At 36.3% G+C, this 19,654-nt stretch overlaps 2 protein-coding genes across 2 annotated transcripts in view; one reads left to right on the forward strand and one right to left on the reverse strand.

The window, feature by feature from the left end:
* CFAP47 (cilia and flagella associated protein 47) overlaps positions 1-19,654 on the reverse strand; it is an 859,036-nt gene that overhangs the window by 271,096 nt on the left and 568,286 nt on the right. The window lies entirely within an intron of this gene.
* LOC123239566 (60S ribosomal protein L6) lies at positions 3-637 on the forward strand. Its single transcript, XM_044666836.1, has one exon. It carries the CDS (start codon positions 70-72, stop codon positions 601-603), a length of 534 nt encoding a protein of 177 aa, XP_044522771.1. The 5' UTR covers positions 3-69; the 3' UTR covers positions 604-637.

A 19,654-nucleotide genomic window follows, 5' to 3' on the forward strand; every position in this document is an offset into this window, starting at 1 on the left:
CCTGCTACTATCTCAAAACCAGTTGGTGGTGATAAAAATGGAGGAACCCGTGTGGTAAAGATTCGGAAAATGCCTAGGTATTATCCTACTGAGGATGTGCCTAGAAAGCTGCTAAGTCACAGGAAAAAGCCCTTCAGCCAGCATGTTAGGAGACTCCGGTCTAGCATTACCCCAGGAACAGTTCTGATCATGCTCACTGGCCGCCACAGGGGCAAGCGAGTGGTTTTCCTGAAGCAGTTGGCAAGTGGCTTGCTACTGGTCACAGGGCCTTTGACCATCAACCGTGTTCCTCTGCGAAGGACCCATCAGAAATTTGTCATTGCCACCTCTACCAAGGTTAACCTTTCTGGTGTAAAAATTCCAAATCATCTTACTGATGCTTACTTCAAGAAGAAGAGGCTGTGTAAACCTAAACACCAAGAAGGAGAGATTTTTGACACAGAAAAAGAGAAATATGAGATCACAGAGCAGCGTAAGGCTGATCAGAAAGCCGTGGACTCTCAGATCCTGCCCAAGATCAAGAAAATTCCTCAGCTCCGGGGCTACCTGCGTTCTGTATTCTCTCTCTCCAATGGAGTTTTCCCTCACAAACTGGTGTTTTAAATGCCTTGCAAAGAACTCTTATTAAAATAATTGGAATAACTAAAAAAAATTATAAGTTAAAAGCTACAGATTTGAACCTAACTATTAATATTCTAATATGAGATTATTTTCTAGTGAAAGAAAGAAGACTATATATGTTACTATCTAAACTGGAAGCATACATCTGCCTTTTCTTCTCCTTTCCTCTTCTCTACTTCTTTCCTTTCCTTCTTCCTCTTCTCTCCCTTTCTGTCACAAAGTAAAATATAGATTATTGCTTTGAGGGAGTTATATAGCATTTTGAAACTTACATTACTTTGAAAAATTCAAATAATCTTAAATTAAGATTCCTCGACACCAGTGAATGTCTTAATCCAACTCATATTTCAATTGATTGCATCCCTATTAAATTCTTTAAGGATTAACTGTCACTTTTCATATATATGACTCAACTCATAAAAGATTTATTGTATGTTCAATATATTGGAATCACACAATATATTTAAAATTTAACACAAATGTAAGAAGTGTAATAGGTAAACTAAATCTAGTATGGACCAAGCTGTTATAACTATTATAATTGTCAGTTGTTAAACTATTTACTGGCAGTTGATGAAAAGCAGGAAGCAGTTTAATCCAACCCAAATTTATTTAATTGAGTAGGGAAAGGCAATAAGAAGTAGTAATAGGAGTTAGGAATAAGGTAGAAAATCTATAAATCCCTAATACTAAAAATGTCTAAATAACACAACCCCCCAAAATTAGCTCCTCATGGAGCTTCTTCTTTGACTACCAAGGTAGACACTACACTTTACTACACTCAATTATATTTAAATTAATCATTATCTAATTTAATCATAAACTAATTTATAAAATCCTGAATTGATATGAATTTTTTATCTTCAAATATCTCCTTAAAATAATATATTAAATCAAACTTTCAAATATAAATGTCAGTTTCTATTCACAAAGAAGCTGACACAGCTCCTCTCTCTCTCCCTCCACTCCAATGGTCCAACTGTCTGTGTCAGTTCACAAAAAACAGCTCTCTAGCACCCCCTCAGTTTCTCAAGAAAAAAAGATTCAGTAAACCCACTCTGTCTTTCAGCTCAGTATGAATCTCAAATCTCAAATTAAGGGAATTTTGGGAAGACGGTGGTGTAGAAGCAGCAAGGCTCCAGACCTCCATAAAGCCCTTCACCACCAATCAAAGACAAAGGGCTCTGAGGGAACAGAAAACCAAATCTGACAACACAACAGAGCCAGGGGATCCTCCACCTGAACCCAACTTAAAAGATACATGGAAAAAAGAGGGAAAAAAAAGCTTGAATTCTTGGAACTCTTGGATGGGAGGGGAAATAAAGGAGGAAGATCCAAGATCTCCTCCTCTACCTAATGTGCTGACTCTCCAAAGGATCCTGGAATCCCTGGGTGGGCTGGGGCACTAGTCTGAGGGAGTGCCTACCAGCACAGGTGTGCCAAACTCAAGGCTCTGATCACAGACAGCAAAGAGACTGCTGGGGGAGAAACCCAGAGAGGGTAAACATACCCTCCATCTTGTGCTCCCCTCCATTTTCTTTCATGGTTTTGACCTCAGGGCACTCTGAGCTGTGCAGATCAATCCCACCTGGCATAATTCTATTAATACAGCAGACAAGAAGTCTTCAGAGGGCAGGGAAGCTCCAACACCCCTCCCCCACAGACTACAATGACAGAAGCCAAACTCACTTCTCTAGCTCTTACCACCAGCTAGGGAAAATCCGGCTTCAGGTCCCACTAACCTAATTAATCAACAAAACAGAGAAGAAGTCCTCCCAGGGACTGAAGCCGAAACCCACAGATTAAAAGAAATGATGAGAGGATCAAGATTACAGCCAATTACCCAAGAGAAGGAAGGAAAAATAGGAGTAAACAACAGAAAAAGAAAAAAAGAACCCACAATCTACAGCTTCTATCCAGAAATTGAAAAAATAGCAAATGATCAGAAGAAGATAAAGGAGCACCAAAAAAACACATAGAAATTTCAGTGAAATGGACACAGGCTTTGGAAGAACTTAAAATTCAATTAACTCAAGAACTCAAAATTCAATTAACTCAAGAACTCAGAAAACAATCAACAGAGGCTGAAGACAATTGGGGAAAGGAAATACATGATATAAAACAAGAAAATAATGTCTTAAAAGCCCAAATTAACCAGCTTAAAAATGAAGTAAAGACGGTAAAAATGATCTACAAAGAAAAGCAGACCAGAAGGAGAAGGATGAGAAAAAAGCCAGGGATGAAATTCAGTCTTTAAAAATTAGAATCCAACAACTAGCAGTAAATGACTTCACAAGGCAGCAAGAATATATAAAACAAAATTTAAAAAATGAAAAATTTGAGGAAAATATGAAACACCTCATTGATACAACCACATATCTGGAAAACAGATTTTGAAGAGACAATTTAAGAATTATTGGTTTGCTGGAACATCATGGCAAAAGGAAAAGTTTGGACATCATTCTACAGGAAATTATACAAGAGAACTGTCCTGACATTCTCAGAACAAGGGGGAAAAGTGGAAATTGAAAGTAAAGAAATTGAAACATCACCTCCTACATTTAAACCACAACTGACAACTTCCAGGAATATTATAGTCAAATTCAAAAACGATCAGACCAAGGAAAAAAACATTACAAGCTGCTAAGAAGAATTCATTCAGATACCAGGGAACCACAGTTAGGATAACACAGGATCTGGCTGCATGTACACTGAAGGACTGGAAGGCATGGAACATCATATTCCAGAAAACAAGAGAGCTAGGTCTACAACCAAGAATTAACTATCCAGCAAAACAGACTATATTCTTGCAGGGGAAAGTATGGTCATTCAACAAAATCAAAGACTTCCAAGTATTCCTAAAGAAAAAAACAGACTTAAACAGAGAGTTTGGTGCTCAAACTCAGAACTCAAGAGAATCACCATAAGTTAATTAAGAGAATGAGAAAAAAAACTTTTCTTTAAGGGACCCAATAAGCTCAATTGACTTATATCCCCATAAGAAAAGAAGATATTGGTAACTCTCAAATCTCAAATTAAACTGTCTCAAATAACAAATCTTCTTTTCTGTCAGAGAATGACCCAATCACTGACTGTCTCCAAAACAGGTCCGAGAGACTCTTCCCAGAACTCCCATCTGATTCTCCTTCATGTGAGGCCTCTTAAAGAGCCCACAGCTAACTCTGTCTATTTCCTCTCTAAAATGGGACAGCATAAAAGTGGACAAACCCTTTCTCTTTCCTGTTCTTAATGAAAGCTAAATAAATTCTTATCACAAGAGAAGAGAATCTAATTAAGCAGCTTATCATTTGTTTTAGATTGAAAAGGTCTTTAGTTTGACACCTTGCAATGATGTGATTCATAGTAAGAAGACTATCTCAGGATGCAAACAGTTTAAGAATGTAGTCACAGGGTTGTGCCTGAGTAAGAGTTTTAAGTGTGTAGAACAAGTGTTGCTAGGTTAATCATAAGTGGGTGATTATATTATAATATACTATTCTTTCTATCAAATTGATACATATAGGCACAAAAATGTGAAAGGGGGTTGGATTTTTCAGAAACAGGGGCTGAGATATACTAGAACAAGAATGACCCCCACAGAAAGTCCAACTCAAAGTTTATATACATATATATATATATATATATATATATATATATATATATAGCTTCTCCTATTCAGGACATATTCTGTTACTTCCATCAAGAAGGACCCCTAGAAGTTTTATCCCTCACTCTGTAAGTTCTTTTTTGCCTTTAAAACTCTGTCAGGGTCAAGAATCATGGCCTTTCAGACCTTACTGCAGGTCTCTGTAGAGACTTCTGATTTGTTTGCCTTGCCTACACAATAAAGTCAAATTTTATTTCAAGAATACTTTGACCAGTCTTTCTCTTTTGCAACTCAAGTAGAAGAAGTATTATTTACAATTTCATTTCTATAAGAAAATAAGATAAATATTTTTTTCTTGTTACTAGAAACTATCATTTTAAAAGTCTTTCTTTCTCTTGTGAACTGATCCAGCCATTCTGGAGGGAAATTTGGATCCAAATACAATGGACTATAAAACCATTCATACCCTTTAATCCTGTAATACCCCTAATAGGTCTGTATCCCAAAGAGATAGAAAAAAGGCAGGGAGAAGGACTCACTTGTACAAAAATATTCATATCAGCCTTTGCTGTGGTGGGAAAGAATTGGAAATTAGGGAACATCCCTCAATTGGGAAATGGCCGAGCAAATTGTGGTATAGTATGGTAATGGAATACTATTATACTATTGGTGAACAAAACATTTAAAAAAAAGCTAGAAAGACTTTCATAGACTGATGCAGAGTGAAATAAGCAGAACTGGGAGAACATTGTACACTGAAACAGCAATATTATGGATAATCAATTGTGAGATATTTAGCTATTCTCAGCAATACAATGATCTAACACAATCCTGAAGGTTTTATGACAAAGAATGCTATCTATCTACCTCCAAAGAAAGAACTGTTAGAGTTAGAATGCAGATCAAAGCATGTGATTTTTCATTTAAGTTTATTTCAGTTTTTATCTTGGGGTTTGCATTTTATATATTTATTTTCTTAAAAAATGAACAAGATTGAAATAAGTTTTTCATGACAATATGTGTATATCCCAGATCAAATAGCTTACCATCTTCAGGAACAGGGAAGGAAAGGGGGAGACAACTGAAAATTTGGATCACTTGAAAAACTTACGTGGAAAACTGGGGTTTTTTACATGTAATTGGTAAAATAAATATATCTTATGAAAATAAAGATCTTTCTTCTCTCTTATACAAGGTGGATTTATGATTTTTTCCAATAAGAATCTTGAAGTATGTTAATTTGTAACTAATCTTCTCTTTTAAAAAAAAAGGAAGAAGAGTGAACAGATGGGAGGGGTGAAGTTTAACTCACGCCTTTATTAAATATGAAGAAAAATAAATTTCAAAGTACTAAGGAAAACCTCAAGTTGATTGGGGAACATAAAGATAGATGGATTTTTTGGAGTCCTGGAAATGCTTGTCTGACTATATCTGTGTGCCTAGAAGAGCAGAAGTAGAATGGCCAGAGGGGCAGGAACAGAAAGTGAAACTGCTGGGATTTTGAGACCAGGTTAAGGATGAAGAAAATAAAGGAGTGCATTCTAACACATACGTATAAACAATACAGAATACTGACACAAATTGTTCCATGAACAATAAAAGAGGAATAGAGAAAACATAAAACACCTTGGAATAGGCATTTTCTTTTCATTTCTGATTATTCTAAAAAGTAATCCTTATCAAATTCACATTTTTAGATAATTGGATTTATAATCATTTTAATAATGTTATTTACACAATATATCTATGTCTATATGTGTGCATAATTTCACATGAAAACTTAGAATTTGAAATCAGTTACTAATAACTTCTGTAACTTTTACCAATTCAATTAATTTTTTTTAAATTATTATGTCTAACAGTGAAAGGTACTTTTCAAAGCACCATGCAACACCAATATAGGTGACACTTCTTATATGTAGTTTATAGCATAATAGAAAAGAGACAGTGAGTCATCTAACTGCCACCTAATCAAAAATTTTAATGAAATAGCATTGTAATAATTATCACAATGAAAAAATTCCTTTTTATTTTTTTAAACCCTTAACTTCTGTGTATTGGCTCATAGGTGGAAGAGTGGCAAGGGTAGGCAATGGGGGTCAAGTGACTTGCCCAGGGTCACACAGCTGGGAAGTGTCTGAGGCCAGATTTGAACCTAGGACCTCCCATCTCTAGGCTTGATTATCAATCCACTGAGCTACCCAGCTGCCCAAAACTATTCCTTTTTAAACGGATGCTGCACTTTCCCTTAAATACTCAAATGATCACTGGGGAGAATAGGGCACACATAAGGCACAGATATGGCCAGAGGGAATGGAGTCAGCACTGAAAGATGACCATTATCATCTGCTGGTGTGATCATACTGGTCTCACTTGGGTCTGCTTCTTATTAAACATGGCATCTTCACTAGATTTGTTTCTCCAATGATCTAATTACTGCTGGGTATGATTGTGCAGCTGAATGTTGTTCTCAGATGATCTTACAGTAGCTGGTGACCCCATTCTGGTAGACACAAAGTCTCTGTTGGCCATTGCTCTCTATTAACAGTTCGGGGCCTCCTTTCTTCTAAGCTATACACTCTAAAGGTCAGCAATGACTAGAACCTTTGAAGAGAAGACTGAGAGCTCTGGCATAGCAATTATACCCAGACCCACAGGAATTTACAGTTAGGCAGAATACTCACATGCTAAATTTTATCTTCCAACACCTATACCTACCTATAGAAGTAGACTTGAGTTAAAAATATCTGTTAAACTGAGGATAAGATGCTCTCTGATTTTTTTTAGCATGCCCATTTTTCATTTATTCATTCCTTTTGGGAGGGACATGTTTGCTTTTTTTAATTTAAACATTTATTAATAATCATTTTTAACATGGTTACATGATTCATGCTCCTACTTTCCCCTTCACCCCCCGCACTCCGCCCACCCATGGCCAATGCACATTTCCACTGGTTTTGTCATGTGTCCTTCATCAAGACCTATTTCCAAATTGTTGGTGGTTGCATTGGTGTGGTAGTTTCGAGTCCACACCCTCAATCATGTCCACCCCGACTCATGTGTTCAAGCAGTTGCTTTTCTTATATGTTTCCTCTCCTGCAGTCCTTCCTCTGAATGTGGGTAGCATTTTTACCATAAATCCCTCAGAATTGTCCTTGGTCATTGTATTGCTGCTGGTACAGAGGTCCATTACATTCGATTTTACCACAGTATATCAGTCTCTGTGTACAATGTTCTCCTGGATCTGCTCCTTTCACTCTGCATCAGTTCCCGGAGGTCTCTCCAGTTCGCCTGGAACTCCTCCAGTTTATTATTCCTTTTAGCACAATAGTATTCCATCACCAGCATATACCACAATTTGTTCTTCCATTCCCCAATTGAAGGACATACCCTCCTTTTCCAGTTTGTTGCCACCACAAAAAGCGCAGCTATAAATATTTTCGTACAAGTCTGCTTATCTATGATCTCTTTGGGGTACAAACCCAACAATGGTATGGCTGGATCAAAGGGCAGGCATTCTTTTATAGCCCTTTGAGCATGATTCCAAATTGCCAGCCAGAATGGCTGGATCAGTTCACAGCTCCACCAGCAATGCATTAATGTCCCAATTTTGCCACATCCCCTCCAACATTCATTACTCTCCCCTTCTTTCATTTTAGCCAATCTGCTAGGTGTGAGGTGATACCTCAGAGTTGTTTTGATTTGCATTTCTCTAATTATTAGAGATTTGGAACACTTTCTCATGTGCTTATTAATAGTTTTGATTTCTTTACCTGAAAATTGCCTATTCATGTCTCTTGCCCATTTATCAATTGGGGAATGGCTTGATGTTTTATACAATTGCTTTAACTCCTTGTATATTTGAGTAATTAGACCCCTGTCAGAGTTTTTCATTATTTTTTTCCCAATTTGTTGTTTCCCTTCTGATTTTGACTACATTGTTTTTGTTTGTACAAAAACTTTTTAGTTTAATATAATCAAAACCATTTAATTTATATTTTGTGATTTTCTCTAACTCTTGCTTGGTTTTAAAGTCTTTCCTTTCCCAGAGATCTGACAAGTATACTATTCTGTGTTCACTTAACTTATTTATAGTTTCCCTCTTTATATTCAAGTCATTCACCCATTCTGAATTTATCTTGGTGTAGGGTGTGAGATGTTGATCTAGACCTAATCTCTCCCATATTGTTTTCCAAATTTCCCAGCAGTTTTTGTCTAATAGTGGATTCAGGTCCCAAAAGTTGGGCTCTTTGGGTTTATCATAAACTGTCTTGCTGATGTCATTTATCCCAAGTCTATTCCATTGATCCTCCTCTCTATCTCTTAGCCAGTACCATATTGTTTTGATGACTGCTGCTTTATAGTATAGTTTAATATCTGGTACTGCTAGGCCCCCTTCCTTCACATTTTTTTTCATTATTTCCCTTGATATTCTTGATCTTTTGTTATTCCAAATGAAATTTGTTATAGTTTTTTCTAATTCAGTAAAGAAGTTTTTTGGTAGCTTGATAGGTATGGCGCTAAATAGGTAAATTAATTTGGGTAGGATTGTCATTTTTATTATGTTAGCTCGACCTACCCATGAGCAATCAATGGCTTTCCAATTGTTTAAATCCAGTTTTATTTGTTTGGAAAGTGTTTTGTAGTTGTTTTCATATAATTGCTATGTTTGTTTTGGTAGATAAATTCCTAAGTATTTTATATTGTCTTGGGTGATTTTAAATGGTGTTTCTCTTTCTACTTCTTGCTGCTCTAGTGTGTTGGAAATGTATAGGAATGCTGATGATTTATGTGCATTTATTTTGTATCCTGAAACTTTGCTAAAGTTGTTGATTATTTCTACAAGCTTATTAGTTGATTCTCTAGGATTTTTTAAGTAGACCATCATATCATCTGAAAAGAGTGATAGCTTAGTCTCCTCATTGCCTATTTTGATCCCTTCAATTTCTTTTTTCTTCTCTAATTGCAACTGCTAGTGTTTCTAGTACTATGTTGAAGGTGATAATGGACATCCTTGTTTTACACCAGATCTTATGGGGAAGGCTTCTAATTTATCCCCATTGCATATGATGTTTGTTGATGGTTTTAGGTATATACTGTTTATTATCTTTAGGAAAGGTCCTTCTATTCCTATACTTTTCAGTGTTTTCAATAGGAATGGATGCTGTATTTTGTCAAAGGCTTTTTCAGCATCTATTGAGATAATCATGTTGTTTTTGTTTGTTAGACTGTTGATATGGTCAATTATGTAAATGGTTTTCCTAATGTTGAACCATCCTTACATTCTTGGTATAAATCCCACCTGATCATGGTGGATGATCTTCTTAATTACTTGCTGGAGTCTCTTTGCTACTATACTATTTAAGATGTTTGCATCTATGTTCATTAGGGAAATGGATCTGTAGTTTTCTTTCTCTGTTTTTGGTCTCCCTGGCTTTCGAATCAGTACCATATTTGTGTCGTAAAAGGAATTTGGTAGGATTCCTTCTTTGCTTATCATGTCAAATAATTTGTATAGTTTTGGGATTATTTACTCTTTGAATGTCTGATAGAATTCACTTGTGAATCCATCAGACCCTGGCGATTTTTTCTTAGGGAGTTCTTTGATGGCTTGTTAAATTTCTTTTTCTGATATGGGATTATTTAGGTATTCTATTTCTTCTGCTGTTAATCTAGGCAGTTTATATTTTTGTAAATATTTGTCCATATCTCCTAAATTGTTAAATTTATTGCCATATAATTGGGCAAAATAGTTTTTAATGATTGTCTTAATTTCCCCTTCATTAGAGGTGAGGTCTCCCTTTTCATCTTTGATACTTTCAATTTGGTTTTCTTCTTTCCTCTTTTAATTAGATTGACTAGTACTTTTTCTATTTTATCTGTTTTTTCAAAGTACCAGCTTCTAGTCTTATTTATTAATTCAATAGTTCTTTTACTTTCGATTTTATTAATTTCTCCCTTGATTTTTAGTATTTCTAATTTAGTTTCCATCTGGGGATTTTTAATTTGCTCGCTTTCTAATTTTTTGAGTTGCATGCCCAATTCATTAATCTCTGCCCTCCTTAATTTGTTAATATATGCACTCAAGGATATAAATTTCCACCTGAGTACTGCCTTGGCTGCATCCCACATAGTTTGGTAGGATTTCTCATCATTGTCATTTTCTTCAATGAAATTACTGATTGTTTCTATGATTCCTTCTGTGACAAATTGGTTTTGGAGAATCATATTATTTAATTTCCAATTAGTTTTTGATTTGCCTGTCCAGGTGCCCTTACTAATTATTATTTTTATTGAATTATGATCTGAGAAGGTTACATTTATTATTTCTGCTCTTTTGCATTTGTTTGCAATGATTCTATTCCCTATAACATGGTCAATCTTTGTGAATGTGCCATGTGCAGCTGAAAAGAAGGTGTATTCCTTTTTGTCCCTATTTATTTTTCTCCACATATCAATTAAATCTAATTTTTCAAGTACTTCATTCACCTCTCTTACCTCTTTCTTATTTATTTTTTGGTTTGATTTATCTAGATCTGAAAGAGGAATATTTAGATCTCCCACTAGTATGGTTTTACTATCTATTTCCTTCTTGAGCTCTGCCAGTTTCTCCTTTATGAATTTGGATGCTATTCCACTTGGTGCATACATATTGAGCAGTGTTATTTCCTCATTGTTTATACTGCCTTTAATCAGGATGTAATGACCTTCCCTGTCTTTTTTAATCATATCTATTTTTACTTTGGCTTTGTCAGAAATCATAATAGCCACTCCTGCCTTCTTTTTCTCATTTGACGCCCAAAAGATTTTGCTCAAGCCCTGAACCTTAAACTTGTGTATGTCCACCTGTCTCAGATGTGTTTCTTGTAGACAACATGGTAGGATTTTGCTTTCTAATCCACTCTGCTATTTGCTTCTGTTTTATGGGCGAGTTCATTCCATTCACATTCAGAGTTATAATCATCAGTTGTGCATTTGCTGACATTTTCGTATCCTCCCCTATTCCTACCCCCTTTTTCTTATACTGTTTCCTTTTAAACCAGTGGTTTGCTATTAAGCTGCTATCCCTTATCCCCTCCCTTGATTAACTTCCCTTTCTATCCCCTCCCTTATTTTTCCCCCTCTTTTTGTTTTTAAAGGCCTTATGAATTCCCTCCCCCTTCTTCTCCCCTCCCTTTTTTTGACCTCCCCACTCCCCTGTTTCCCTTGGTTTATCCCTTCTGACTTTCTCAGACGGGTTAGATAAGATTTTTATGTCCCAATGGATAGTATAGCTACTCTTCCCTCTCGGGGTTGATTACACTGAGAGTAAGGTTTGATTATTACCTCTTAATGCTCTCTTCCTCTCCTTCTTATAATAGTATTTGTCCCCTCTCCTTCCCATGCCCACTTTGTGTGTAATAGAATATCCCATTTTTCTTATTCACTCAAGTTTCTCTTGGTGTCCCCAGCTATTTACCCCCTCTTTCCCATCCCCAATGTCATCTTAGATTATTTAGTGTTCCACCCTCACCCTGTGAATTATTCTTCTGATTACTATAATAGTGAATACTATAATAGTGAATAGAGTTCACTACAGATAATTATACATAACATTTCTCTACATAGGAATACAGATAATTAGATTGCGCTGAGGCCCTTAAAAAGGCAAATTTAAAAATTATAAGTTTTCTTTCTTTCCCCTCTGTATCTTATTTACCTTTTCATGTTTCTCTCGATTTTTGTGGTTGGATATCAAACTTTCCATTTAGCCCTGGTCTTTTCTGTGCAAATACTTGGAATTCTTCAATTTTGTTGAATGCCCATACTTTCCCCTGGAAATATATGGTCAGTTTTGATGGGTAGTTGATCTGTGGTTGCAGGCCCAGCTCTCTTGCCTTTCTGAATATTGTATTCCAAGCTTTACGGTCTTTTAGTGTGGAGGCTGCCAGATCCTGTGTGATCCTGATTGGTGTTCCTTTATATTTGAATTGTCTCTTTCTGGCTTCTTGTAAGATTTTTTCTTTTGCTTGAAAGCTCTTGAATTTGGCAATTATATTTCTGGGCGTTTTCTTATCTGGATCGAATGTCGTGGGTGTTCTATGAATCCTTTCAATGTCTATATTGCCCTCTTGTTGTAGGACTTCAGTGCAATTTTGCTGAATAATTTCTTTTAGTATGGAGTCCAGGTTCCTATTAATTTCTGGTTTTTCTGGAAGACCAATTATTCTCAAATTGTCTCTTCTAGACCAGTTTTCTTGGTCTGTCACTCTCTCATTGAGATATTTCATATTTCCTTCTATTTTGTCAGTCTTTTGACTTTATTTTATTTGTTCTTGTTGTCTTGAGAGATCATTGGCTTCTAATTGCTCAATTCTAGCCTTTAGGGCTGGTTATGGCGCTAAACTTTTCGTTTTCAGCTATGATCTTTTCAATCTGGTCATTTCTGGTGTTCAATTTGCTTATCAGTTCATTTGATTTCTGAGCCTCACTTTCCTATCGCAAGATTCTACCTTTTAAACTGTTATTTTCTTGCCAGATCTCTTCCATCTTCCTCAGAATCTCAGTTTTGAACTCTTCCATAGCTTGTGACCCATTTTCCTTATTTGAGGAGTGTCTGGATGCTTATTTGTTCTCCTCCTCTGTTTGCTCGGTTGTCTGGATTTTCTCTGTGTAAAAGTTGTCGAGTGTTAAAGACTTCTTTTTCTTGTTGTTTATCTTTCTCTTCTGAACTTCCTAAGTCTGGGTAGCCATCATTAGCCCAGCAGCTTCTCAGCTTTATCCTCGCGTTCGGGGTCTGTCCGCGGTCTTTTGGCTCCTGAGGTCTGAGTTCTGGTTTTTTCCAAGGTCAAGCCCCCTGGTGGACCCCCTTGCTTGATCCTCTGCTAGAGGTTCATTTACAAGTCTCAGGGAGCTGCTTCCACAGTCGTATACCCGTCCACGCTGGTTCCCCACTCAGGGTTTCAGAGCTTTAGCTCATGGTTGTGTCTGCCTCCACCCATGCCTCCGCCACACCTGAGCTCTGAGCCCGCGCTCAGAGTTCACGTGCATTCTTTGGCTTCTTGGGTCCCAAATCTTGCTGCTCTCAGGAACAGGCCCTGGAGCTGCCAATGACTCGATGGGTGCCCCAAACTTGCTCTATTTCTTTTTAGCTAGCTTCGGCGCTATAGGTGGTGTGTGTGGAGGGGGTGGGGGGGTGTGGTTGCTCAGCCAGCGATTTAGTGAGAGCTATTTCACCGCTTTATAGCATGGAAATGTCCTGATTCCACATACCTTCCACACTGCACCCTGTTGTGGGGTTCCTCTGTTCTTCTGGACTTGTTTTTATGTCCCCTTGAGGAGTTTTGTGTGTTTTGGTCAGGAGAGGTTGAGAGCTGCTTTTTACTCTGCCGCCATCTTAACCCGTTACCCCTTTCTGATTTTTAATACAGAAGAATTCAAGCCAGAACAGGGGACTCAGGCATTATCTACTTATATGGCCCAAATTCTTATACCATTTTTTACGTATATCTCTCAAAGTCAAAGCTATGGCACTCCATTCTGGTCGTCCAAAAGTGTCACAATCATTCTTTTTTTAAAACTCTTATCTTTCATCTTAGAATCGAATCTGTATATTGGTTCCATGGCAGAAGAGCAATAAGGGCTAAGTAATGAGGGTTAAATGACTTACTTAGGGTCATACTTAGCTAGGAAGGGTCTGAGGCCAAATCTGAATCCAGAACCTTCTGTCACTATACCTGGTTATCAATCCACTGAGCCACCTAGCCCCTATATATCTGTTTTAAAGACTACAATCTTTTTTAAAAAGGTATTTATGGAGTCTACTATGAATAATATTATATAGATTTATTCCCTCTGATTTCAGATAGGCAATGTAAAAAGGAATTTTTTTAATTTCTTTAATTTAATGGGGAACCTGTAAATCCTCTTACCATAGAGATGTGTAGTGATTAACCAGCCCACAGTAATAGGAACTAGGAATCAGGGAGCCCTCTGCCGAGCCAGCATCAGTTGCAGGCTGACATTAGTGGCTGACAGTTAGGAGGATCAGTTGCTGACAGTTGCAGCTGGCAATTGTGTTGAAGTTGGTTGCTGGGCATGAGTTGGTTGTTAGAGGTTGGTTGCTAATTAGTTGATGGTTGGTGTTTGATTGCTGTAATATAAAGGTGAGCCTGAGCTTACTGAAAAGCCTTTTTGTCTTTAGTCTTTAAAGGTCTTTTTACCCCTGGGATCTCGAGAAAGCAGGAGATATGACTCATAGCAAAGATCTGGTGTCAGTTGGCTAACTATAGTTAGGCTTCTATAGAAAACTGATTGAAGGATTGAGTGAGTGTTGGCTGTCTATTATTCTAGGGAGTTAGGTAGTTAGCGAATCATTTATAGATAGGGTTGTTTAGATAGGCCTGGGTTTTGCCAGGCAGAAGAAACTGTCCTCAGAAGACAGTTAGAGGTAGTATTAGGAATTTTAGGCATATTTATAGGGTATGAGACTAATAATCTCTCTTTCCTCTTTTCTATCTTTCCCTCCTTTAATATATTCTTTTACTATCTCTATTATAATTAATCTAAATTGTTAATTGTTAAAAGCTGCTAAAAGTTTTCTTTTCTCTGGCTTAAAGGGATAATATTAATTTACAAGTCTACTATATTTGCATTAAAACTTAAATTAATAAAAGCTACTCTCTTATTCTGTCAGAACTCCTATTTTTAACCCTTACAGCAATAAAGTAATTACAAAGAAAGTTAATTGACAAAATTTACAAAATTAATTAATGCAGAAAGGAAGACTAGAATCCAGGTCTCCTAATAGTGAGAAAAACTTCAAGGAAAGCTAGATCCTGGGGCTAAGATGGCCATAGAGTAGAAGGAACTTCATCACTATCCCTACCACCAATCACACCAAAAGGGCAAAAATCAAAATCAGATGAGGGATGGGGTTCTGCCAAGAGGCACAGCCTTGAAGGTAGACAGATTTGGGGCATTTCCACCCTGTAAGGGGGTAAAATTACAACTACTAAAGCACAAGCTGAACACCTCTCTCCCACAATACCTACCACACCAGAGTCAGAGCAAAGGCCAGAGTAATCTCTAAATTCTCAGGGGTTGCCTGAGGGCATCACAGTCTTAGCCTTGAGAGAAGTACAGGGCCGTGGCAACTAGACTTGGGACTTGAGGCTGGGGAGCATGAAGCTCAGAGTGTGAAGCATGGGCTCAGAGACAGGGCAGACCCAGGCTGGCCCTGTAGATCTGGGTTGGCTGTGGCAGACACAATGGAGACTGTAAAAATAGCCTCAGGGCAAGATTCTTTAAAATCCACTACATCAAAATTTCCTGCACACCTCACTGAGATTTCTGGCTAAGAAGGCAAGATACTTCAGAGAAAAAAATCAAGTACAGCAATGACTACCAATACAAAGGAATGGAAATCCAAAAAGTACCAAAAGAAATAAAAAGCCTGCATAACTTCTATGGAGAAAAGCAGCAGAGTACAGAGATGACATCAGAGAGTGACAAACAAAAAAATACATCCAAACTTTTTTAAAAAATGGAAATTGACCACAAGCTCTCAAGGAATTCAAAATGGTATTCAAGAACCAAGTAAGAAAGGTAGAACAAAATTGGGCAGAAAAATGGGAAATAGTATTTAAAAAAGAAAATAGCTTAAAAGACAGGATCTACCACTTGGAAAAAGAAACAGAGAAATCACATAAAGTAATATGCAAAGAGAGACCAGAATTGACCTGCTGGAATCCATTCAAAGCAGGATGAAACAAACCAGAAAAGGAAAATCAAAAGATCATAGCTTTAAACCAGTTTTTAAAAACTAGAATTGGAAAAGTAGATTAATGATCTTACAAGACAGCAAGAATTAATAAAGCAAAGTAAAAAAATTTACAAAATAGAAGAAAACATGAAATATCTCATTGAGAAAAAGAATGATTTGGAAAACAGGTCAAGAAGAGACAACTTGAGAATCATAGATCTACCCGAAAATCCAGAAATAAACAGAAATCTTGACATCACACTAAAAGAAATTATCCAAAAAATCTGCCCTGATGTTCTTCAACAAGAGGGAAAATAGTCATTGAAAGAGTCCATAGATCACCCTCTACATTAAATCCTCAAAAGACAACCCCCCCCAAGAATGTAATTGCCAAATTCAAGAGCTTTCAAGCCAAGGAGAAAATATTACAAGAAGCAAGAAAAAGACAATTCCGATATCAGGGAGCCCCAGTAAGGATTACACAAGATCTAGCAGCCTCCACACTAAAGGAATGAAAGGCTTGGAATATGATATTCAGAATGGCAAGAGAATTCAGTTTACAACCAAGGACCACCTACACATCAAAACTTACCATATACTTCGAGGGGAAAATATAGGAATTTAACATAACAGGATTTCCAAGTATTCCTAAAGAAAAGACCAGAACTAAATGGAAAATTTGATGTCCAAATACAAAATTCAAGAGAAACATGAAAATTTAAGCAAGAATGAGGGGGAAAGATTTTTAAGGACTTCTGTAAGGTTAAATTGTTTATATTCCTATATGAAAAAATGATATTTGTAACTCTCAAGAATTGTTTTCACTATCTTAGTTGATAGAAGACGTATTCATAGGTAGAGGTTTGGATACTAAGTGGTTTAAGATGATATTTTTTTTAAGAAAGAGGGCTGTATAGAAGATGTCACTAAGAGAAACTTAAAGGGAGAATATAAGTAGAATAATTATACCACATAATGAGGCACATGGGAGTGGGGAGGGGAAGAAGACTATTATAAGAAGGAGAGGAAGAGAATGGTAATAGGCAATACTTAAACCTTACTCTAAGTGGAATAAATTCTGAGAGGGAAGAACATCTAGATTCATTGGAGTATGAAATTCTACCTTACCCTAAAGGGAAGTTGAGAGGGAAAAACCAAGTGGGGAGTGGGGCAGGGAGTGCCAAAATGGAGGGAAAGAGAGGAGAAAGGGAATTCAATAGATCTTAAAAAAATAAGAGAGGAATAAGAAGGAAGAGATGAGAAGGGAAGTAAAATAAGGGTAGGGAAGAGGAGGAATGATTAAAGGCACCACTTTGTGTAGAAGGAAATAATAAAAGAAGAAAAGTATAAGGGTTAAAATAGGGGTTTTACAAAGGGCAGGAGTAAAAGAGGAAATCAAAATGATGGGGAATACACATGTGATAATCATAACTCTGAATGTGAATAGGAAGAATTCACCCATAAAATGAAAGCAAATAGCAGATTGGATCAGAAACCAACATCCTACCATATGTTATCTACAAGAAACACACATGAGGCAGTTAGACACACACGGCATAAGTAAGAGGCTGAAGCAAAATTTATTGAGCATCAACTGAGAAAAAGAAGGCAAGAATCACAATCATGATATCTGACAAAGCCAAAATAAAAATAGATTTTATTAAAAGAGATAGAGAAGGTAATTACATCCTGATAAAAAACAATATGGACAATGAAGAAATAGCAGTACTCAACATGTACGCACCAAATTGTATAGCATCCAGATTTTTAAAGGAGAAACTACTGAGAAACTAATTTCTCAGATATATAAGGAACTAAATCAATTGTACAAAAATCAAGCCATTACCCAATTGATAAATGGGCAAGGAACATGAATAGGTAGTTTTCAGATAAAGAAATCAAAACTATCAATAAGCACATGAAAAATTGTTCAATGTCTCTTATAATTATAGAAATGCAAATCAAAACAACTCTGAGGTACCACCTCACCCTTAGCAGACTGTTTAATATAACAGCAAAGGAAAGTGACAAATGTTGGAAAGGAAGTGGCAAAATTGGGACACTAATGCATTGCTAGTGGAGTTATAAATTGATCCAAAGATTCTGGAAGGCTATTTGGAAATAATCCCAAAGTGCTTTAAATGACTGCTTGCCCTTTGACCCAGCCTTACCACTGCTTGTCTGTACCCCAAAAAGAAAATAAGGAAAAATACTTGTATAAAATATTCATAGCCACACTCTTTGTGGTGGCAAAAAATTGGAAAATGTGGGGATGCCCTTCAGTTGGGGAATGGTTGAACAAGTTTTGGTATCTGTTGGTGATGGAATAGTATTACATTTAAAAGAATATTGAACTGGAGGAATTCTATGTGAAGTGGAACTACCTTCCAGGAATTGATGCAGAGTGAATGGAGCAGAACCATGAGGACAGTGTACACTGTGGATAATTGAACATAATATAATTCTCTACTAGCATAATGCAATGATTCAGGACAATTTGGAGGGACTTATGAGAAAGAACACTATCCAAATCCAGAGAAAAAATTGTGGGAATAGAAACACAAAAGAAAAATATTTGCTTGATCACATAGTTTGATAGTGATCTGATTGGGAATTAGACTCTAAATGATCACTCTAATGCAAATATTAATAATATGGAAATAAGTCTTGATCAGTGATACATGTAAAACACAGTTAAATTGCTTGCTGGCTATGGGAGTGAGGAGTGGGGAGGGGAGGGTAAGAATATGAATCATGAAACCATGAAAAAATAATCTAAATTAAACAAATAAATAATAAATGAAACTAGAACCCCTGCACCATAGCATCATTCCATTTGGCAAACATTTTCAAAGTCCTACTATGTAAAAATTGTTCTAGAATGCTACCATAAGCTTTCAACAAGAAAGAGAGCAAAAGTAGTTTAAAGAGACTATGTTCAAAGAACAACTTAAAATCACACAATTTAGCAATCAAATATATGATTGGGTTACTCATGTGAGGCTTTCCTCCACTAATATAAATAGTAACAACTCACATTTCAATTATACAACACCCTTTCCTCATGGGAATTCCATGAGGTATGTAATACAAGTATTCTTGTGCCAATGATGAGGAAATTGAGTCTCACAAAGATGAATTGTTTTCTTAAGGTCACAAAACTACTCTATATCCATTAATCTTTCTAATATATTATCTTGTCTTTCAGTAACAATATTCTTCAATAAATTAGAGTTGACAATGGAAATAAATAATAATTTACCCTAAAAACAATAAAGAATAGATGCCCATTTATGATGATACTCAATAATAGTCATTTTAAATTTTCTTCATTCTGTTATTCTGTAATAAAGCAATTATTACTAAGGTCTTTTTATTCAAGTCAATAAACATTTACTCTATATTTTACTGTGGATTTGAAGATAAAAAAATAAAAGTGCCTCAGGCATAATTACAATTTAGGGAATCAGTATAGTCTTAAAACAAGTACTGATATTAACATCAGGAAATCATTTAAATCATGATTAATATTTGAAACCAATTTTACTAGATGTGTTGCTATCCTGGATATATTTTTAAATCTCTTTGAACCTCAGTAGCATAATCTCTAATATATAAGACCTATATCACATTATGCTGAAAGGAAAGTATATTAGGGGGATGAGAAATGTGTGAAAAATTAT

The sequence above is a fragment of the Gracilinanus agilis genome, chromosome 3 (genome assembly GCF_016433145.1).
Source record: "Gracilinanus agilis isolate LMUSP501 chromosome 3, AgileGrace, whole genome shotgun sequence".
Lineage (NCBI taxonomy): Eukaryota > Metazoa > Chordata > Mammalia > Didelphimorphia > Didelphidae > Gracilinanus > Gracilinanus agilis.

Bases quoted from the DNA above. Each gene is read 5' to 3' on its own strand.
- LOC123239566 (XM_044666836.1), top strand. From the start codon at position 70: ATGCCTAGGTATTATCCTACTGAGGATGTGCCTAGAAAGCTGCTAAGT.